At 43.7% G+C, this 19,677-nt stretch overlaps 1 protein-coding gene across 1 annotated transcript in view; it reads left to right on the top strand.

The window, feature by feature from the left end:
- Positions 1–1,470: 1,470 nt before the first annotated feature.
- CDS1 (CDP-diacylglycerol synthase 1) overlaps positions 1,471–19,677 on the top strand; it is a 33,949-nt gene continuing 15,742 nt past the window's right edge. Inside the window, exons 1-4 of the mRNA XM_068404178.1 lie at positions 1,471–1,557; positions 9,606–9,733; positions 13,367–13,463; positions 18,074–18,171. Coding sequence (XP_068260279.1) covers positions 1,471–1,557; positions 9,606–9,733; positions 13,367–13,463; positions 18,074–18,171 — 410 coding nt within the window. The remainder of the gene's footprint in view (positions 1,558–9,605; positions 9,734–13,366; positions 13,464–18,073; positions 18,172–19,677) is intronic.

Raw genomic sequence — 19,677 nt, forward strand, 5'->3', positions numbered from 1 at the left:
GTTTGCAGGCACAGTAAGCCAGCATGTGGACACAGAGGTGACATCTGGACTGTCTTTATGGGAATGCTCTCGGGCAGCCAGCTGTTGCCATGGCCAGACTGTCAGTAGCCATACAAACACAGTGGAGCGGGATGGGCACTGTAGCAGGGTGGCTGGAGGAATTCAGCAGGCTTTGAGAAATGAAGGTAGTGTTTGCTCTCCTGATCACCCCACAGCAGTGCGCTAGAGCTGAGCACTCTGACGCAGTCATCTGAACTGGACCAGAGGGCCAGGATGACACCAAATTGTAGCAAGTCTCAGCAGACAGGGGTGATTTCCAGACAGCTCATCAGGTCATGATGTTCAGCAGGGTCTGCTTGTCCCTGCACAGGGACGTGTCCCGCTTTGCTGTGCACCCATACCTGCCCTTGATGTCTCCTGCACAGGTGCAGCTCGGGTGAAGAGGGCCCGTGCACTGTGTGCCTTTCACACCCACCCTCTGCACAGCTCCTGGGGTAGCCTGTCTAGTAAACAGTGACTATTTTGAGAGGAAGATGGAGCTGACAGTGTAATATCTGTTACAGAGCGCGCGTCACTGCCCTTGCAGAGCGTTCTTCTTGGCTGTGAACTCTTGGGCGGGTGCATTACGTTTCCATAGAGGCCGGTGGCACCATGGCATGGTGGGGCAGGAACAGGGCAAGCACTGAACCTGTCTTTTTACATGGACATACAGCAGGTGGGCGTAAGTACCCCAGAGGGAAGCAAAGCACCCACGGGTACCACTGGCACCCACGGTACTAGCTCCACCCAGAGCCGGTACCAGGGCTGCGTGGAGATGCCTGCCCCCGTCTCCCCGGGGACTTCACCGGTGGACAGCAGGCACGCAGCGCGCCGGGGCCGTTCTGACACCCAGGAGAAAACAACCTTGAGGTCCACGCCCGTGTTGGAGGGGTTTGCGGGGAGGCCCAGGATGGGGGGCGGCCCGGGCGTGCGCCGCGGTTGCGGATGCCCACCGCACCAGCCATCCGGCCCCTGGCCCACGGGAAGCACCGCCGCGGGCGGGGACCGGGCCGGGAGAGCCGCGGGCCGGGCCGGGCCGGGCACTCCCCCCCACCGCGCCACCAGCCATCGGCCGCGGCGCCGCCCCGCCCCCTGCGCCGGCCGAGGGCGGTGCCAGTGCCGGGGGCGGAGCGCCGGGCGCACCTGGGCGACACCGCCCCGCCCTCTCCGCCCCAGCCGCTGCCGTCGCTTCTCCGCTCCCGGGGCGGTGGAGTCCGGCCGCGCCCCCGAGCCGTGGCGGCGGCGTCCGCAGCGAGAGCGCCCCCCTTCCCGGGGGGGCGTTTAGCGGCGGGTTCCTCAGAGGAGAGGGAGGAGGAGGCGGCAGCGGCGGCCGGGCTCCGCGGCGCGGCCTTCGCGCCCTCCCCGTCCCGATCGGCCCGGCCCCGCCCGCGCCCGCTCGCCGCCGGGTGGGCGTTGAGCTCCCGCGGCGCGATGTCGGCGCGGCGGCGGCGGAGGGCGGCCGCCGAGGAGAAGGAAGAGGAGGAGGAGGAAGAGGAGGCGGAGGCGGGTAGCGACAAGGTGAGGGCGCGCGGCGGGGGGCGGTTGGCGGCCGGTGGGGCAAGTGTGCGGGCGCGCGCCGCCGCTCCGCTCCGCGCGGCGAAGGGAGGGGCGGGGCCGGGGAGCGGCGCTGCCCCCCCCCGGGATCGCCGGGCCCTGACTGCGACGCGCGCGGGGCGCCGCCTCGGAAAGGCACCTGCCCCCGCCCCCCCGCGCGCTGTGCCACCGCTGTCCCTTCCCCGCGGCGGGAGCGGGGAGCGGGCGACGCGCCAAGTGGCCTCAGCGCCCGGAGCGCGGGGCTTAGGGGCCCACGCGTGTGCTGCCCCACTGCCATCCCCCGCGGCGAGACTGAAACGGGAGCGTGCGGTATCGCTGCGGGCCCGCAGCGAGCGCTGAACGCCGCTGACCGGCCAGGCTGCGCCTTGTGCTTCGCCCCGCGCCGAAGCAGCTGGGCCAGGCGAAGAGCGCGCTGCAGCGCGGCTGGGCCGGTGGAACACCCACGGACTGGTGATCTGCTCCGGTTAAAGGCTGTGTCAGCACTTCCCCAGCAACTGTTTCTGTTTTATGGCCTTTTAAGTCACAGGCATTCACCTCTGGCCCGGAAGGGACTTACAGTATGACATTTCTGCTAAGGCAAGAGGTATTCGAAACACTAAATCTATGCATCAGGTTCATTATAGTGGCAAAACAGCCACAGTGCTGTTCTTTTGTTTGCCGTGGAGTTATGGCTTATCTCTACAAAAGCAAAGCACATCACGGTTGCTAATTGAATAAAATGAAAGAGATGTTCTCATTTCGGTAACTGGAATGAAAAAAAAAAAGCTTTCTGATTGCTAAATTGAGTTGGCAATACATGGTGAAGGGCTCCCAAATCAGTGACTATTTAAACCTTCATGGATGTTGAAGTTGCACAGCGTGCCGTCTGCCTTAGGCGTTGTGGAAAGGAATTGGAAAGTGAAACTCAATAGTCAGTTTTTATTCTGTGCTTTGATTGCGTGAACTCAAAGCCAATGAACTTGAAAATCTGCAGTGTGTGCTGCATTGAGGGCTGTGATCAAACAAGGCAACGTTTAGACTGTAGCTGTGCAGAGAGTATTTCTCTGTAGATGAGAATTAACTTTTAAACGTGTTTTCTTGTAGCAGTGTGCTCAAAAAGCTGTTTTTCTGTGGAGTTGTTCAGGTTTGCTTTATTTTGTAGGTTAAGTTAATTTCTGAGGTGTGCAGTGAGCTGCCTTCAAAGAATTCTTCCCGTTCAAAGCCTCTACTCTCCAGACCTCGAAAGGGTGCACGAAAACTTGCTAATATTATTCTTGGTTTACCTGTGTGATTTCCGGAGAGGAAAATGCTGTTCTTGCCTACAGGCCTACTGCGCTTTTACTTTAGCTGCTCGTCAGTCTGGTGTTTCATCCAGTTTCAGATGATGTTGAACAGAAAGCACTCTGCTGCTGTGTATGCAGCTAGGGTGTTGGTTACAGGCGATGAATTTGGGGGATCCTCCTTGTTCCTGTTAGAGTTGTTCAACTTATCTGCGATGTGCACAGTGCCGGTGAGCCTTGTCATGGCTCACAAGTGACATTAAGGATTGATTTTACACATCAAGCTGTCTTTAGCGCTGTTGGTAACTGTAAAGATAAACCCGCACTTTGTACTGAGTTGTCTATCCGTGGATCACAGTTTGGGTCTCTGTTTTCAATATGAGTACCCAGGTAATGTCTGCTGTAAGTGATTTGATGGGAAGCATCTGCTCAGCTGGATTCACAGATGCCACATTGTACGCCTTCTCAGATGGTTATCTTTCTGCTCTACCTCTTGCCTGACCTTTACGACAAGTGGGTAGCTTATTGTCCTTTGGCTATTTTGAGATGACCCATTTGGCCTGGTAATTGCATATTTGGACCCAAAACTTGTTCTTTTGTTCATAACTACTCAGGATGGCCATGATGCAGCGGGTCTCCACTGCTTACTAGTGCTCAGCTCAGAAACATCAACCTCTTCTTCACTTGTAATGAAGCAGAAAACTTCATGTCTCCTTTCGTATGGGAACTGCTTTCTGCTCCTTCTGCTCTAGTTGACCCAGTTAATTCAGAGTTCCAGATAGGTAAAGGCGACATGCTTTAAAGCACTTCGTTTGCCAAAGTAGAGAAGCACTCTGTGTTTGCTGAAGAACTCCACGAACACAAAATATGTCTGGAGGGTTTTATCTTTTGTCCTTTTAGTCCTGTTTTCAGTATGTAATCTGATACTTCTCATGTTATGCTTACTATGTCCATAGATGCTCATTTCCTACCGAATTTAAGTGAAGCTGTTTTTTTTTTTTCTCATTTGCATGTTTTTTTACGACTAACTGGAAACAACTGGTAGCCATTTCTACGTCCATATCATTTCAAATAAAAGTTAACTTCCTTGGTTTTATATGAAGGAATATGGTATGCCTTTTGTAAAGCTTCTTCCTGAAGTTCCTAAGCTCTGCAAGTCTCGGTGTCTTCAGTTGCTCCCTAGCTTGTTGAGCTGATGACGTTTTGCAAAATTCCCATGAACACGCCTTTGCCCTGTAGGGCTTTGCAATTTCATGGGTTTGTTGTTTCTTTGCATTGTCCTGTGGCATGAAGGAGCGATTTTTGGTTGTCCCTTTCTTATTTGCTGCTGCTTGCCCTGGATGCTCTTTTCCTAAGAAAGTCCTGTCAAAGTGCCTTCATAAATACTCTGCAGCCCTTGGGAGCAAGAGGAATGATTTGGCATTCAAATACTTAATATGTATAAGTCAGTTAAAGTTTTACAGATTGATTTGTGTGTGTGTTTATGTTTCTTTTAAAATTCCAGTTGTTTGCATTCTTTACTAAAAAGCAAGTGACACTGCTTTCAAATGCTTCAAAAAAGTTAGTGTATCCTGGAAGTATTCACACAGTTATTCCTCTATCTATTGTGCAGAGCTGTTGGAGTAGGACAGGGAGGGTGTAGTGGAATCGTGTTGCATTGCTGGCCGTGGGAATAAGTGCCTGTTTGCCTAGGGCCATTGTTAATTATTTGTAACTAAAACAAGCCCGGAATCACTGGCCACTGTTTCTCCTACGGTATTGAAAAAGCTGTTTCTGTTCCATGAGACAGCCCTTCCAGGGAATCAATTGCTAGATAAGTTGCTCAGACCTGTGAACCTGGGTTTGGAACTTGGGTCTTTGATGCCCAAACCCTCCCAAACCCGCTCAGAGATAAATGAAAATGAAATGCATGATGGCAATGTGGGTTATGGTGGACAATAGTGTCTGTCATGGATCACTTAGTTACTTCATTTGACCGACTTCTTTTGGAATATCCAGAAAATGGATCTGTTTAATTTTCACAGAGAAGTGTGATCTCTACAAGCATGGTAATAATAATGAGGGCTGACTATTTCCAAACCTCTGTTTTCTTGGAAGTGGTGGTGAATTAGTACTAATGCAGATAGTAAAGGATCTGTAGGTTTCAGTCTTCAGTTCAGTGTGTGCAGTTTTCTTGCTTGTGTTTCTGCATATGTCAGGCTTTAACAGGTCGGAAAAAAAGGTTTCATTATTCAAGATCTTCTGACACTTTCATATCTTGACTTCAGAGGAAGGTATCAAGGTATATCTGATTAAATATGCTCCAATGTGGTCTAACTGAGCTATTGACTTCATTATAAAACTTGTGAGAGAGACTGCAGAAAGGTCAAAGGTGGAAGAGAAAACTTACTTTAAGTAACACTTGTACAGGTAAAATGACAATTTGGAAAATGTCTTCATTTTCTCAGTTGCTCTTCATGTAGATGCTGCATTCTGCAATAAAAACATATTTGCCATCTACTTGGGAGTTCCTTATTGTGTCCTGGAAAAAATGCAGTATGAGCAAAACATTGCAAGTGCCTTTGTAATAGAATAGTTCTTGTGCGTGGTTCACTCAGCACGTGTTAATTGTAGTGGAGGGCGTGTGGTACAAAACAGCAATTCAGATGCGGACGTCCTTTTAGACGATGAAAGGTTGACAAGTCTATTTTTTTCTGCATGACACATGACTCTATTCTGGTAGCTGTTGTGAAGTAGCCAGCAACCAGGAATCCACATGGAAGCTTAATTTGTGGCAAGATGTCACATGTTTTGAACTCCTGTTGGGGAGACTCAGGCTTTTCACTGTTTGAGTTCCTCCTTTGTAGGGCCAAGTATTGGTGGTCTTGTACAGAAGATTTAGCTTAAGGATGGAAGTCTTTCTATAAGAAGACCAAAATTAAAACAAAACAAAACCCTGCAACTAAATAAACCTTTGTCTTGGAGTACTTCGGAAATTATGAAAACCAATGAGCGTTGTAGTGTGTCAGATAGGTGTGTTTATTATGCGCTGAGCTGTTTGTAGCATGTGAATAACTGTCATGTTTGCCTTCTTCCCTGTACTTGTTAGGCCTGCATCATCTCAGCCTTGTTGGACTTGTATTCTATGAGCTGATCAGATAGGTTCTCTTTAAGGAATATGTGACTTCAAATGAAGAGAAGCAAGGCAACAACCTCATTGCAACATCTATCCATTACAGACACTTGGGATGTGAATCAAGGAGACGAGAGTGGCACACGTTCTGCATGTAAAAGGCACTGTCACTTGCAGTCTGAGAACTCTAGGAAAAAATGAAAACATCTCAGATCAAACATTTAATTTGGAGTTGGGATTGAAAGGTGTCTTAGTCATTTAGGACAGTACAACTTCTGCTGTTTTCAATTAACCTTTGAAAAACTTGTAAATATCTGCTCATGATATGAAACCCATGGCATTTCAATTAACACCCCTCACAGGTCCTTGTTGTTACTGTGTGTTTGGCTTGGCCAAATCCCAAACCTGAAGAGCAGGAGAAGGAAGGGCTGCTTGGTTTTATACTGAACTCCAAAACTGCTTCTACCTGGTCAAGCTGAAGTAGCAAGACTCTTGTGGGGTTTTGTGGTTTTTTTTTTTTTGAGCACTTTGATAGTGATTAACTTAGTGTTTCCTTCCATAATGACTGTTAGTTTTTCATGGCTATAAACTGGAATGTTTATAAACAATCGTGTAAAATAATTAAGAAAATTATTAGCAAGAAAGACTTGTCCCCCCAGTGATGGGGTTCTCTAAGCACATCATGATGCAGAAAACAATTAACTAGCTTTTAGTGAACAACTTCCTCTCTGGGTTCTGACTTTGTAAATGAAATGCCTTATTCAGGAAATGGTTGTGGCCATTATAGCAATTGACTGGAAAATAAAGTATTCAAGGTCATTTTTGAGATATGTTACAAAGGGAAGTTGAAGGTAGTTAGGGATTTGTCTCCCACTGGTTATTGTAGCAACATAAAGCTAAAAACTGACCAAAGGCACCAAGTTCTATGCAACTTGCAGGTGACACTAGCCAGGCTCCCAGTAGCGGCAGTATGAAGTACAAGCTACTGAAAAACACATGGGAGAAACAGACTCCGTCTTCAAGGTGTTCAGATAGTCTGAAAAATGCCGTGCACCTGTGAATTCAGATGTTGGAAATAGCAAATCTACAGCATTGCTTCTAATGAGGTGCATAAGTGACAGTTGTGTGTTAAATATCAGAGGGATAAAGCTAAGTATGAATTTTTAATATTTTTTTTTAATGTTTAAACATTGTTTGAGTATGGAAATATTTTCTGCAATACCAAAAGCCCAAAAATGGAACAAGAAAGTTTAGGGGTATTCTTAGTTATGAGTGCTTAAAAGAGAGAACATCTCTGCCGTGTGCAAGAGGGGATTAATATTAAAGACGCTAAGTCGTGGTCTTAGGGCCAGGATTACTGCCCATCGTCTGCACAGTGAGTAGTGTCTTCTAGAGCTGTACAGATAGCTTGCTGCACTCCAGTGCAGGTCATAGTAGTTGGAACGTGGCTTTGGGAGAGATCTGTGATCCCCCCAATCACATCTATAGTTGATTTCCTAAACTATGGCACAACACTATGAGAAACATCTCTGAATAACAAGGTTGCAAACACAATAGTTTTTTATTTATTTGTGTGCTTTTTCAGGTGTTCTACAGACTTTCTGAAGCCTGGACTACAGTTAGAGTATTTGCTGGTTTTACTTGTATTAATTATAGACAATGTCTGTCTAATAATTACTCAACTGTGAGGTTTAAAGGAAGAGGAAAAGCTTTGATCATGTTTTTTAAAGGAGCAAATGGTGTAAAATCCATTCAATAATTTAATCTTGGGCATGTGTGTGGTACATAAAGTGAATGAGAAAAACACAAGTGTAATGTTAAAAAAGAGAATTACTCTTCCTGTTGTTCCCTGTTTCCCTTGTGCACGTGTGCGGTGCCAGCTCATGGTCTCTGGTTCTAAAAAGATAAAAATAATTTAAAAATGGAAAGGATGGTGTTTTCCCTCGGACTAGCGTCCCTGCAGAGAGCGCCGTGGAGGGCGGTGGGGGCCTGAGGAGAGTCCGAGGCGACAGCCCCGCGCCCCGGGGCCGCGGTGAGGGCCGGCCTGCAGCACCCTGGTCAGCTCCCGCCGCCCGGGGCCCGGCCCGGCCCCCGCCCCGCCCCACGGCCGCCTCTGCGCAGCTGCTGGGCACAGCCTTGGTCCTTCACTTTGGACGGTTTGAAATGCCTTCTCTTTTCCACCTGTGCTGTTTACAGAGGTCAGTCACTGAGGCAATGGTTGTGCTGAAGTGTAACTTCCTGGAAAAGACCAACGGATTGAGAGGAAAAGGCGATAGCCTATAAACAGAGTAACCATGCGATGGCTGGGATCATAGGCTGTCTTAATTCTGCGGTGTCTTATGGAGGGGGCGAGAGGGAGGATATACCCCTGCTGTCTTCCAAAATGCCCAAAATACCCAGGACAAGGAAAGAAAATAATATCATTAAAGAAAAGTAGGAAAGAAAACCAGTCACATTCATGGAAATAGATTAAGGAGAAAGAACCGAGATCTGCAATGAGGAAGGTGGAAAGAGAGGGAGACTGAGAAACAGCAGTATAGCAGTGGTGAAAAAAGTTTTCAAGCACAGTTACTTCACAGTCCCCAGAGCTGTTAAGAACTGATGAACCCGAGGGGGCAGGGCAGGCTGGAAGCTGTTTGGGATTGTAAGGAGGTGAGGCAAGTCAGGGAGGTCAGGAGGAAGTTCAGGTCTCAAAGAGAGCCAGACACTGAGCTAGAGACAGCTCTCTGCCTTACTGCTGCACCAGGGCCGAGCGCAGCCTTCTGACTCACCAGAATTGTGGTGTTTGTAACATCAGAAAGAGTGAAGTAAAGCATCAGCACCCTTAGTGTTAGCTTTAACCGAGGGAAAATTAGTCTTGATAGTCTACTGTGTTGGTGACAATTTGTACATTGTCACCAAAATATGTACTGCCTCTTTTGTCTTTGGGCTAGACACACAGTCTGTCTAGATGCTGTCTTCCTGAGTGGTCATTAGTGAATACTGAAGAAACAACTGCAATGTTGGAGTCATACAATAAATTATTCTGAGTAATACTGTGTCCATAGGACACTTGGTCACTTCACAGTTTGTTTTTGGATCATTCTTTTCAAGCTGGAGGGTTCAAGTCCTAGCATATGCATGTATGAGACTGTGCCAGCAACCTCTTTTCGTTGTACAAAGGGACTGTTTTTTCATGCATTTATTTCCTTTTTTTCCTTAATGTAACATTAAACCACCAGAAGAGCCTTCTCCTTATTCCATAAAAGGTTAATATGAGAAGTAGGTGAGGGAATGTGTTAGAGGGTTGGGGATTTCTGTTAAACTCATATGTTCTATGTCAGCTGTAGTATTTCTGGAAACATATATCCTCATGTGTTGAAAAAGTTCCTAGAATGTCAAGTTGCTTGAGCACAGCATGTAATGGCACAACAACTAAGTACTGGCCTTCTTATAAACATTTTTTTGGGATACATTTGTCTCCTACAACATTTATGGTTTCACTAGTACACCATTGTTGTCTTTTTAGAAGGTAATGTAGATATTAGCAGTTCCTAAAGTAATGTTTATGACTCTGAATACTGTTTTCTGATATAATAATTGATAATCTGGCATATTGTGTTGGTTTTCTTTTTTTTTTTCTTTTTTTTTTTTTGTCCTAGGAAGTGGATTTGGAAGAAAGACTTGGTGAGTTGGATCTTAGAAGTGATTTGGATGTTCCTGATGTTCCTCCACCAATAGACAGCACTCCAGAAATCTTCAAAAGGGCTTTGTCAGGCTTGTCTGCCAGGTATAGTAAAACAAACAGCTCTCAAATGAAATAGTTGCTGGCTAAAATTCTTAGAGATTATGTTGAAGTTTTAGTTCTTACAGATTGTACTGCAGTTTTAAATGCCATATGATACACATGAAAATTCAAGGATAAATTTTTACTGACTATCTTTGATTTATTTACGCTTTGATAGACCCTTCAGTGTAATACTTTTTACATATACCTAGAGATTGCCTATTGCATGCATTTCGAAGTAAACTGCTGCAACATTTAGCTACAATTTGCGTAAATATTTACCATTGCTGAGCAAGTGTTGTAATAAAATGGGCTAAAGAATAGTCATTGGGTTTGATATTCAGAATAACTATTTATAGGGGTTAAAATAAACTTATTTCCTACATCCAAAGTTAAGCCGGGCAGTATTTGTGAGTAAATGAAAAGGGAAGAAGTGTAAATTCTCTGGGTGAACTTTGCTAGCTTTTTGTGACAGCATTTTCTCTTCTAAATAATTTGCCTTTACAGTTAAATACAATATAGCTTTTATTTTCATACCTTTTAAAGCAATGTTTAATTTGTTCCTGCTATCTCTTTTCAAACCTAGGTTTCTGCCTCCAACCCCTGTTCACAGGAGCTGAAGGGCTAGCAAATGTGGGGGGGGTGTATGTGTATAGATAGACAGATAATCGTGGCGACCTGCATATTCGTGGAGGCTAACAAAGTTCCTAGTATAATTTTTTTATACAGTCCCTTTACAACACTTGATCGGTCAAACCCGTTTGGAGATGGCAATTCGCATTACATTTTTTTTGCTAGTGCAATGAAAGAACATTTAAATATGTGATAGATCACATACCAAAAAACTACCTAGTCAAATGAATTTTTATATCATATGTACCTTACGCTCAATATAACAAACCAAGCAATATACAATGTATGTTTTAGACGCAACTTAGGTCTTGCAAGAGTCAGAAGAAGGACCTCCAATCAAGACTATGATTTAAAAACTTCCAAGTCCTTGTAAAAAACCTGATCTCCAGTAGGTATCTCCAATAGCGGTGTGAAACTACAGTTTTTTGACTTGCTCCTGTTCTAATCTGTTGTCTGTTTCTGTTGTGATGTCTGGGAGCTATAAACAAACGTATTGTTCCCAGGTTTCAAAAAGCACGTTTCTAAACTGCACCAGCTGTGAGCAGAATGTGATGTTCTCTACTGCCATCACACTGCAAGGACTATCACTTTCAGAGTTCTACCATGTTAAATGTTGTGGAAGTCTTAGGTCTCCAAATCAGACTTCTTCCAAAGGACTTTTGCATGGTGGTACCTCAAAGCCTGCAACTAAGAGGCGCAGGAGAAACCTTTCCTGTTTTACATGCTTGAAATTCTTTGTTGGAGTGTTTTCACAAAGGTACACAAAGGTGCTTTGAGTGCAAAATTAAATTCTTGGTGCTTTATGAATGCTAGATTCAAATTTACCCTCTATTTTAGTAACTGGCAGTCCCACCAGAGCTGTTGTCATAATGCGCAACATGAGTGAGTTGCGCTGTAACTCTTAGAAATATTGTTTGTCTTTGTATTTGACCTTTAGAGGAAATAGTATCCATAACATTCCAGTGGAGAGTTACGATACAATAAACTTGTCAGGTGGCTTCCTAGATTCTGGAGCTTGTTGTTTTATTTACTGGAGCTGTCTTTCCAGTGCTGCTCTTGTTAACACCATCAAGATACTATGTGGTATTTTAACATTATTCTTAAGGGAAGTTGAATTTTTCTAAAGGAGTCTTGGTTACTATAGGTATGCCACTGGGAGCAAGCTGCTACTCTATAGCCCACGTCACGGAGAAACATAAAGCATCTACTGCAATAAAGCCCGTTGCGTCTTTGTTCTGATACTTAAGACAAATCCAATTAGTGGCTTTAGCTGCCATTAACCTGCTGATGAATAACATCCTTGAAAAACAAATAAACATAGTTTACATTAAAACTGGAGTATGATGCAAAACTAACAATGTCCCCTGAATCAGGTGTATCTCCTGATGCGGCAATGAAACACAAGACTGATACAAAGCAAAACATTAGAAAGAATTTCTTTAAGCTATAGTAGGGGGTTTTGTGTTTAGCAGTAACTTGTGATTAATTGGTTCAGTGTACTTTTAGAGGCAAAATTCTTGAAGGGAAAAACCCAGGCAAAAGAGGAGAAAACCTTACTGAAAAGTAATATGAACAATAAAATACATACTATTGATAACCAGAAACGTTTTCATGGCAGAGTGGAGCATGTGATGAGTTTTTTTTAATTATTTTTTTTTTAAATGAACTGGGCTCTTGATTTTTCCTGGTGCTGGCCTTTGCGGGCAGAGAGTTGAAGGTGTGGGAAGTAACATTTTGGTTACTCCAGAAATTACGAAAAAAAACACTCAGCAAAGACTTCTTGGTTGTTTGTTTTTTTTTTTTTTAAATGAACTCTTATTTTTTCAAAGAAAGCATTCCACATCTCAAATACTGTGTTCAGTTTTGGTCCTCTCACTGCAAGAAAGACATTGAGGTGCTGGAATGTGTCCAAAGAGCAATGAAGCTGGTGAAGGGTCTAGAGCACAAGTCTTATGAGGAGCAGCTGAGGGAACTGGGGTTGTTTAGCCTGGAGAACAGGAGACTCAGGGAAGACCTTATCACTCTCTATATTGACCTGGAAGGAGGTTGTAGTGAGGTGGGTGTTGGTCTCTTTTCCCAAGTAAAGAGTGATAGGATGAGAAGAAATGGCTTCAAGTTGCACCAAGGGAGGTTTAGATTGGATATCAGGAAAAATTTCTTCACTGAAAGGGTTGTCAAGCATTGGAACAGGCTGCCCAGGGAAGTGGTGGAGTCACCATCCCTAGAGGTATTTAAAAGATGTGTAGACATGGCACTTGGGGATATGGTTTAGTGGTGGACTTGGTAGTGTTAGGTTTATGGTTGGACTCAATGATCTTAAAGGTCTTTTCCAACCAAAATGATTCTATGATTCTATGGTAACAAGAATTTATATTCTGTTTTCCTTAGGTAGCCACAAGCAGCTGCGAAGGTCTACGAGGGCAAAAGAGTACAGCTAGTTGACCCATCACCCCTCACTGTCACATGTTTTTCTGTCCTGGTTCCAGTGCTCACAAGAGCACAGGACTGTTTTCAATAGATTAACTTCTACCTGGCAAAATAGCTACTTTGCTGCTATGGAAAGTAGGTGATCGCCTGGGGTTTTTTTTGTCTGTTACACCTCAAAGAATCATGTGCTTTTTACCTGGCAGCCTTTTTTTCATATATAAGCCTTTAGATGGGTGGGCCCCCATCAGTCTTGCTGATTATGTGGTGCTTTTTGAGGGTCCTGATGTATTTTCATAGCAGCTTCAATGTGGGTTTGATCGATTTAATTGCAAATGACCTTTGGGGAGAGGGGAGCACGGGGGAAGAAGAAAGGTGGCTAGCTTTAATTTCTTTTACTGTGTATCCTGTTTAGTTGGATAGTTGGTTGATTCTGTGTTTCTTGATATGTGTTTTATTAAACACAAAAATTTCTGGAATCCCACAGTTTCTAATACACTTTAATCTCTAGTTAGTAAAGGAGGTGGCATTTATTTTAATTTGTAACTGCTTGCTTTTTGTTCTCTTTTTTTTAAATAGATGGAAAAATTGGTGGATTCGTGGAATCCTCACTCTAGCTATGATTTCTGTGTTTTTTCTGATCATATACCTGGGATCATTTATGCTGATGCTTCTGGTAAGTTTGTTTAAATACATTCTGTCATGCAAGAGTTACTTTGTCTCTTCATTCATTGTGCGTAAGACAGCTGGAAGCAAACTGCACAGACAACTCAGAGCAATTTGTCTCTTACTTGTGTAAATGTAAATACTTTTGAAAAACACTGGACAGATTCATGACTGGGCATTGTGGATTAAGGACTTCTTATATACTGTAATATTTTTTTTTAAAGTAGGAATTAAAAAGTAACTTTAAGAAGTTGAACAATTGTTGCCTTGAAGTTTACTGAACTACTGTCATCCATTTCCTTGTCCAGTTCCTATCACCTACTATTACATTCTTCGAGGTTTGTTTTTAAAAAAAAAATCTAAAAAACAAAGAACAACAACAAAAAAAACCCAAAACAAAAAACAATGAAGACACAAGAGTTTCATTTTTGAGGGTGAGGAAAGCAGGCAGCTCCGGTCTGCTGTCTGTGGCAGGCACTGTAAGGCTTTCCTCAGGCATACTCCATTAATTCCCTTCTTCTCTACGGGGCTGCCTTGTGGCTGTGGGTTTATCTGTAGAATGGAGCTAGATTCCTTTCCAAGGTACAGAGGTAAAGTGCATTTTCAGGTCCTGAAGTGAAATAATAACAATAATAATAATAATCATCATCATATTCATATTCATACACCCTGCATACCCGGTCAGCCTTTACTGCTTCTTTCAATCAATTTTATTGCTAGTATCTTTATTGAATAATGGTTTAACTATCTTTCCCAGTCATGGCAAGTAACAGGCAGGGATGTGGCTTCTAAAGCACTGAAATTGGTAATTCTGGGTAACTGCTTTGATTTTGGACTCTAAGTTCGTTTAACTGTCAAAATGTGCTTTTACTTTTTTCATAGCCTCCTGTGAAACACCTTTTGGATTGTATTCATAGAATCATTTAGGTTGGAAAAGACCTTTAAGATCATCAGGTCCAACTGTTTACCTAACAATGCCAAGTCTACCATTAAACCATGTCAGTAACATCTACTCGTCTTTTAAATACCTCCAGGGATGGTGACTTCACCACTTCCCTGGGCAGCCTGTTCCAATGCTTGATAACCCTTTAAGTGAAGACATTTTTCCTGATATCCAATCTAAGCCTCCCCTAGTGCAACTTGAGGCCATTTCCTCTCATCCTATCACTCTTTACTTGGGAAAAGAGACCAACACTTGCCTCACTACAACCTCCTTTCAGGTTGTTGTAGAGAGCAATAAGGTCTCCTGAGCCTCCTTTTCTCCAGACTAAACCACCTCAGTTCCCTCAACCGCCCCTTATAAGAGTTGTGCTCTAGACCCTTCACCAGCTTCGTTGCCCTTCTTTGGACTCTCTCCAGCACCTCAATGTCTTTCTTGTAGTGAGGGACCCAAAACTGAACACAGTATTCGAGGTGCGGCCTCACCAGTGCCGAGTACAGGGGGACGATCACTTCCCTAGTCCTGCTGGCCACATGATTTCTGATACAAGCCAGGATGCTGTTGGCCTTCTTGGCCACCTGGGAAACTGCTAGCTCATATTCAGCGAGCTGTCGACCAACACCCCCAGGTCCTTTTCTGCCGGGCAGCTTTCCAGCCTCTCTTCCCCAAGCCTGCAGCATTGCATGGGGTTGTTATGACCCAAGTGCAGGACCTGACCCTTAGCCTTGTTGAACCTCATACAGTTGGCCTCAGCCCGTCGATCCAGCCTGTCCAGGTCCCTCTGCAGAGCTTTCCTACCCTCAAGCAGATCAACACTCCCACCCAACTTGGTGTCGTCTGCGAACTTACTGAGGGTGCACTCGATCCCCTCATCCAGATCATTGATAAAGATATTGAAGAGAACTGGCCCCAATACTGAGCCCTGGGGAACACCACTTGTGACCAGCCACCAACTGCATTTAACTCCGTTCACCACAACTCTTTGGGCCTGGCCATCCAGCCAGTTTTTCCCCCAGCGAAGAGTGCACTCATCCAAGCCATGAGCAGCCATTTTCTCCAGGAGAATGCTGTGGGAAATGGTGTCAAAGGCTTTACTAAAGTCCAGGTAAACAACATCCGCAGCCTTTCCCTCATCCAGTGAGCGGGTCATCTTGTGATAGAAGGAGATCAGGTTAGTCAAGCAGGACCTGCCTTTCATAAACCCATGCTGACTGGGCCTGATCACCTGGTTGTCTTGTACGTGCCACGTGATGGCACTGAAGATGATCTATTCCATAACCTTCCTCAGCACCGAGGTCAGACTGACAGGCCTGTAGATCCCTGGATCCTCCTTCTGGCCCTTCTTATAGATGGGTGTCACATTTGCTAACTTCCAGTCAACTGGGACTCCCCGGTTAGCCAGGATTGCTGATAAATGATGGAAAATGGCTTGGTGAGGACTTCCACCAGCTCCCTCAGTACCCTTGGGTGGATCCCATCTGGCCCCATAGACTTGTGTGTGTCTAAGTGGTGTAGCAGGTCACTAACCATTTCCCCATGGATTATGGGGGCTTCATTCTGCTCCTCATCCCTGTATTCCAGCTCAGAGGGCTGGGTACTTGGAGAATAACTGGTCTTACTACTAAAGACTGAGGCAAAGAAGGCATTAAGTCCATCAGCCTTTTCTTCATCCTTTGTCACTATGTTTCCTGCTGCATCCAATAAAGGATGGAGATTCTCCTTTGTCCTCCTTTTGTTGCTAAAGTATTTATAGAAACATTTTTTTATTGCCTTTTACAGCAGTAGCTGGATTAAGTTCTAGTTGGGCTTTGGCCCTTCTAATTTTCTCCCTGCATAACCTCACAACATCCTTGTAGTCCTCCTGAGTCACCTGCCCCTTCTTCCAAAGGTCATAAACTCCCTTTTTTCCCCTGTATTGTTTTGAGAGACTGGAATGCTGTTTCACCAGTATTATGGTCTGAATTAGAGTCTCTACATCTGAATTAGTCTGGTTTATATTTTCTGTTTTTAGGTGAATGACATAACAAACTAGTAATTCATTGTTTCAGTGGTGGAGGATTTTCTTTTTTGTGTGTGAAGAAACAACAAGAAAAGCCCCTTTAAAGGTCATTGTAGAGAGACTGTTTTTTTCACAGTCCTTCCTTTAGTAGTGTGTTGCACTTGAGAATGATGATAACAAAAAGGAACTAATCAATTTGCAGTGTGATACGGTATATTCATGGTATACATGAGATTGCAATCATGGGCAAAGCTATCAAGAGATGAAACAAAAAGTAATTAAAATTAGTATAGAACTGGAATAGAGTTCTTCCTCTGTTGTACCATAAAGCAAAATCTCTGTCTTCTAATATATAAACTGTTCATAAAATTGACATTTGAGACTACGTAAAAAGAAGAATGGAGGGAAAAAACAGTTTTGTTCATGAATTATTTAATTTCACTGGAATGAAATAGCTTACGTTTAAACAAGAGTTGTTGTGCTAAAACCAAAGCTTAATAGTGAGACGGAAAATGCCCAGAGACTTGTAGGAAGGGTAATCCAGCTAAGTTTGGAGGACAAGCCCTGAGACTACTCTAAAGAGCTGAGAGGCGTGTTTTACGTTTGCCTGCTACTAGGGTAACAGGCACAAGCTTCAATGCCTTTGGACGCTGGTGTCCTTTTCCACTGTAAGGTGTAATCCTTTAATGTTCCTCTTGCGTATAGCATTTAAATTTTATAACATAGGCCAAGCAGAAGAAAGAGCACAAGATAGGGGAGCTTCCAAATTAACTCACTGTGAGACTGTTTTAAACTGTGTTTACATGTTGAGAAAGATTAAATTTATTCATGAATGCAGGTGGTAAGAGAACGCTGCAAAGCCTGCCTGCTGATCTTAAAGGTCCTTTCCAACCAAAATGATTTTGTGATTCTTCTTCTTCTATGATTCTATGCCGACACGCGCAATCGGCATGGGTAGGTTCTTACTCCTGCCTCTGCACGGGGTTACTGATGACCTGTGTTTGGCAATACTTAATATCTGGGCAGGGCAATCTGCTTGGTGACTGGGGATTAGCAAAACTGACAGAGTCTCCTTTGGAGCCCAAAGACTGGCAGGACATACTACCAGACTTGCACAGGCAAGCACTGAAGTAGTGAGATCAGCAAAACAAAATGAAGGCCGTGGAGGGTGTGATGCTCAGACCTGGGTTAGACGAGCTTTGCTTCTAATCATCATTGCTAACTGCCCTTAATGAGATGCTTGCAAGTAGAAGACCTGGGTGTCCAAGTTGTGTTACACAGCTAGTTTTTTTCCATTGGGACTAGAAAATACTTCTTAAACTAAATTTAAAGACAAAACTTAGCCAAAAGAAACAGAAAAGCCTTCTTTACAGGAAGTACTTTTGAGCTGCTTCTGCCAAACTGTTTTAATGAAGAAAAATCAGGTTTCCCTTGTTTTACAAGCATATTCTTGCAGCTAGCCCAATGCGTTTTTTTGCAGCATGCCTAGTGGTTTTGTGGTTTTTGGAGGGTTTTAAATGGAGCTTTAGTTTTCCTTGGACTTGCTTTGAAGCTGTCTGTTTTCTGTGCGGAATTTGAATTCAGAATAATTTCTCCTCTTAATGCAGGTTGCAGTACTACTTACTGCCTTTAAGAAACAACTGCAGCATATTCACATAGTTTTTTATTTCTCTTATTTTAGGTCTTAAGCATCCAAGTGAAGTGTTTCCATGAAATTATTACTATAGGTTACAGGGTCTACCACTCGTATGATTTACCATGGTTTAGATCCCTCAGCTGGTGAGTAACAAGCAATAACATCAATAAGTAGGAATGTAAAACTTAGATCTTCATGTTCTTCATGTCCTGTCATGTGGAATGATAGCTTTAGAGGTCATGTGCAGACATAAAACTTGACATCTGTCTCTAATACAGGATTCTGTAGTTGTCTTCCACCTGTGAACTTGGACAAGTCAGTTGGCCTTTTACTACTTCATTTTTTTTCCTTGTTGTAAATATGTTTATATGTACATATATATTTATGCATTCATATATGCTTTAAGTCAGACCTGAGCATGTGTAAGCTATCTAAAAATGTGCATAGCCAAATAATCACCTGATATGTATTACCGGAGCTGCTTTGATTAGGTTTTTTTGGCTATTAGCCTTGCACAAGGAATAAATAGAACAGGTACATTAAAGGCTCCTCTTCATGTACACAGAGAATTAAAATAATAACATACAAGTTTTATATCCTTTCCAATCATGCACTTAATCACAGGACTGCATAAATATAGTGTTGGGGGATCTTCTGAAAGCCAAAAGATGAGATTAATTTTTCTGGCAAATCCTGGATACTTGTGACAATGTCCAGCTTATATAGGGCTGGATAGAACTGGGGAAATAAACTCTTCTTCTGAGTTCTGGGAGGAAAAATAAAGGCTTTTGATTAGAGTTAGTGTAATGGAAAGGTGTTGCGCACATATAGTCTCTAAGGTGCTTAAGGACATAATTCTTCAGACATGACCTATATTGTGTTGTTTTGGTTTTGTGTTGGGTTTGGTTTTTTAAGGAATTGAAATATCTAGGTTATTCCCTGTCTGTTTTCACATTGCTTCTTCACTTCTAGAAGCAACTTCACTATGTAATGTGGTGGATTCCTGCTGTTGGCTCTTCTGTAAATGCTAATCAGTTCCCCTCTGGTCACTCCTGGATTATCCAGGTGATTGATCTGTTGTCTGCTTTGTTCCATGGCTTCTGGATCTACAGCTAGAGCAGACTCATACATGAACGATTCTGTCGTCTTGCCAGAATTTTTAGAGGAGGAGATGTGCACTCTACTGCTTAGTCTGCTTTGGAAGCTGACCACCATCACTTTCATATGTGAAGCTCAAAATCAACTCCTCTGCATTGCCACACTAGTTAATATCAAAGCTCCTTTCAGTCTTGGCACAGAGACTAAATATTAAGACATTGCAATGAGATGAGAGAATCCTGTTAGCAGTCTGAAAATCAACTATTTGGCTTATTTAGAGATGTGCAGCCTTGCAAAGTGAGCATTAACATCTGTTGGGGGGAACAGAATGAGTACTGATAGCTTTGATGCTATCTGGAGATCCAGTCTTGAATCACAAGTTTTTATCTTCTGTGGCTGACTTTGATAATAAGCCGAAGTGTATGTTGCCTAGAGAGGTGCATCTCTTGGTGGTTTTTGATTTGCTGTTTATTGGTTTACTTTGAGAGCTGCTTTGGCCTTTGAGGGTCCCATTGTGACTTAACTCTAGAAAGCCAAGTAACTGAACTTGT

The sequence above is a fragment of the Nyctibius grandis genome, chromosome 6 (assembly GCF_013368605.1).
Source record: "Nyctibius grandis isolate bNycGra1 chromosome 6, bNycGra1.pri, whole genome shotgun sequence".
NCBI lineage: Eukaryota > Metazoa > Chordata > Aves > Nyctibiiformes > Nyctibiidae > Nyctibius > Nyctibius grandis.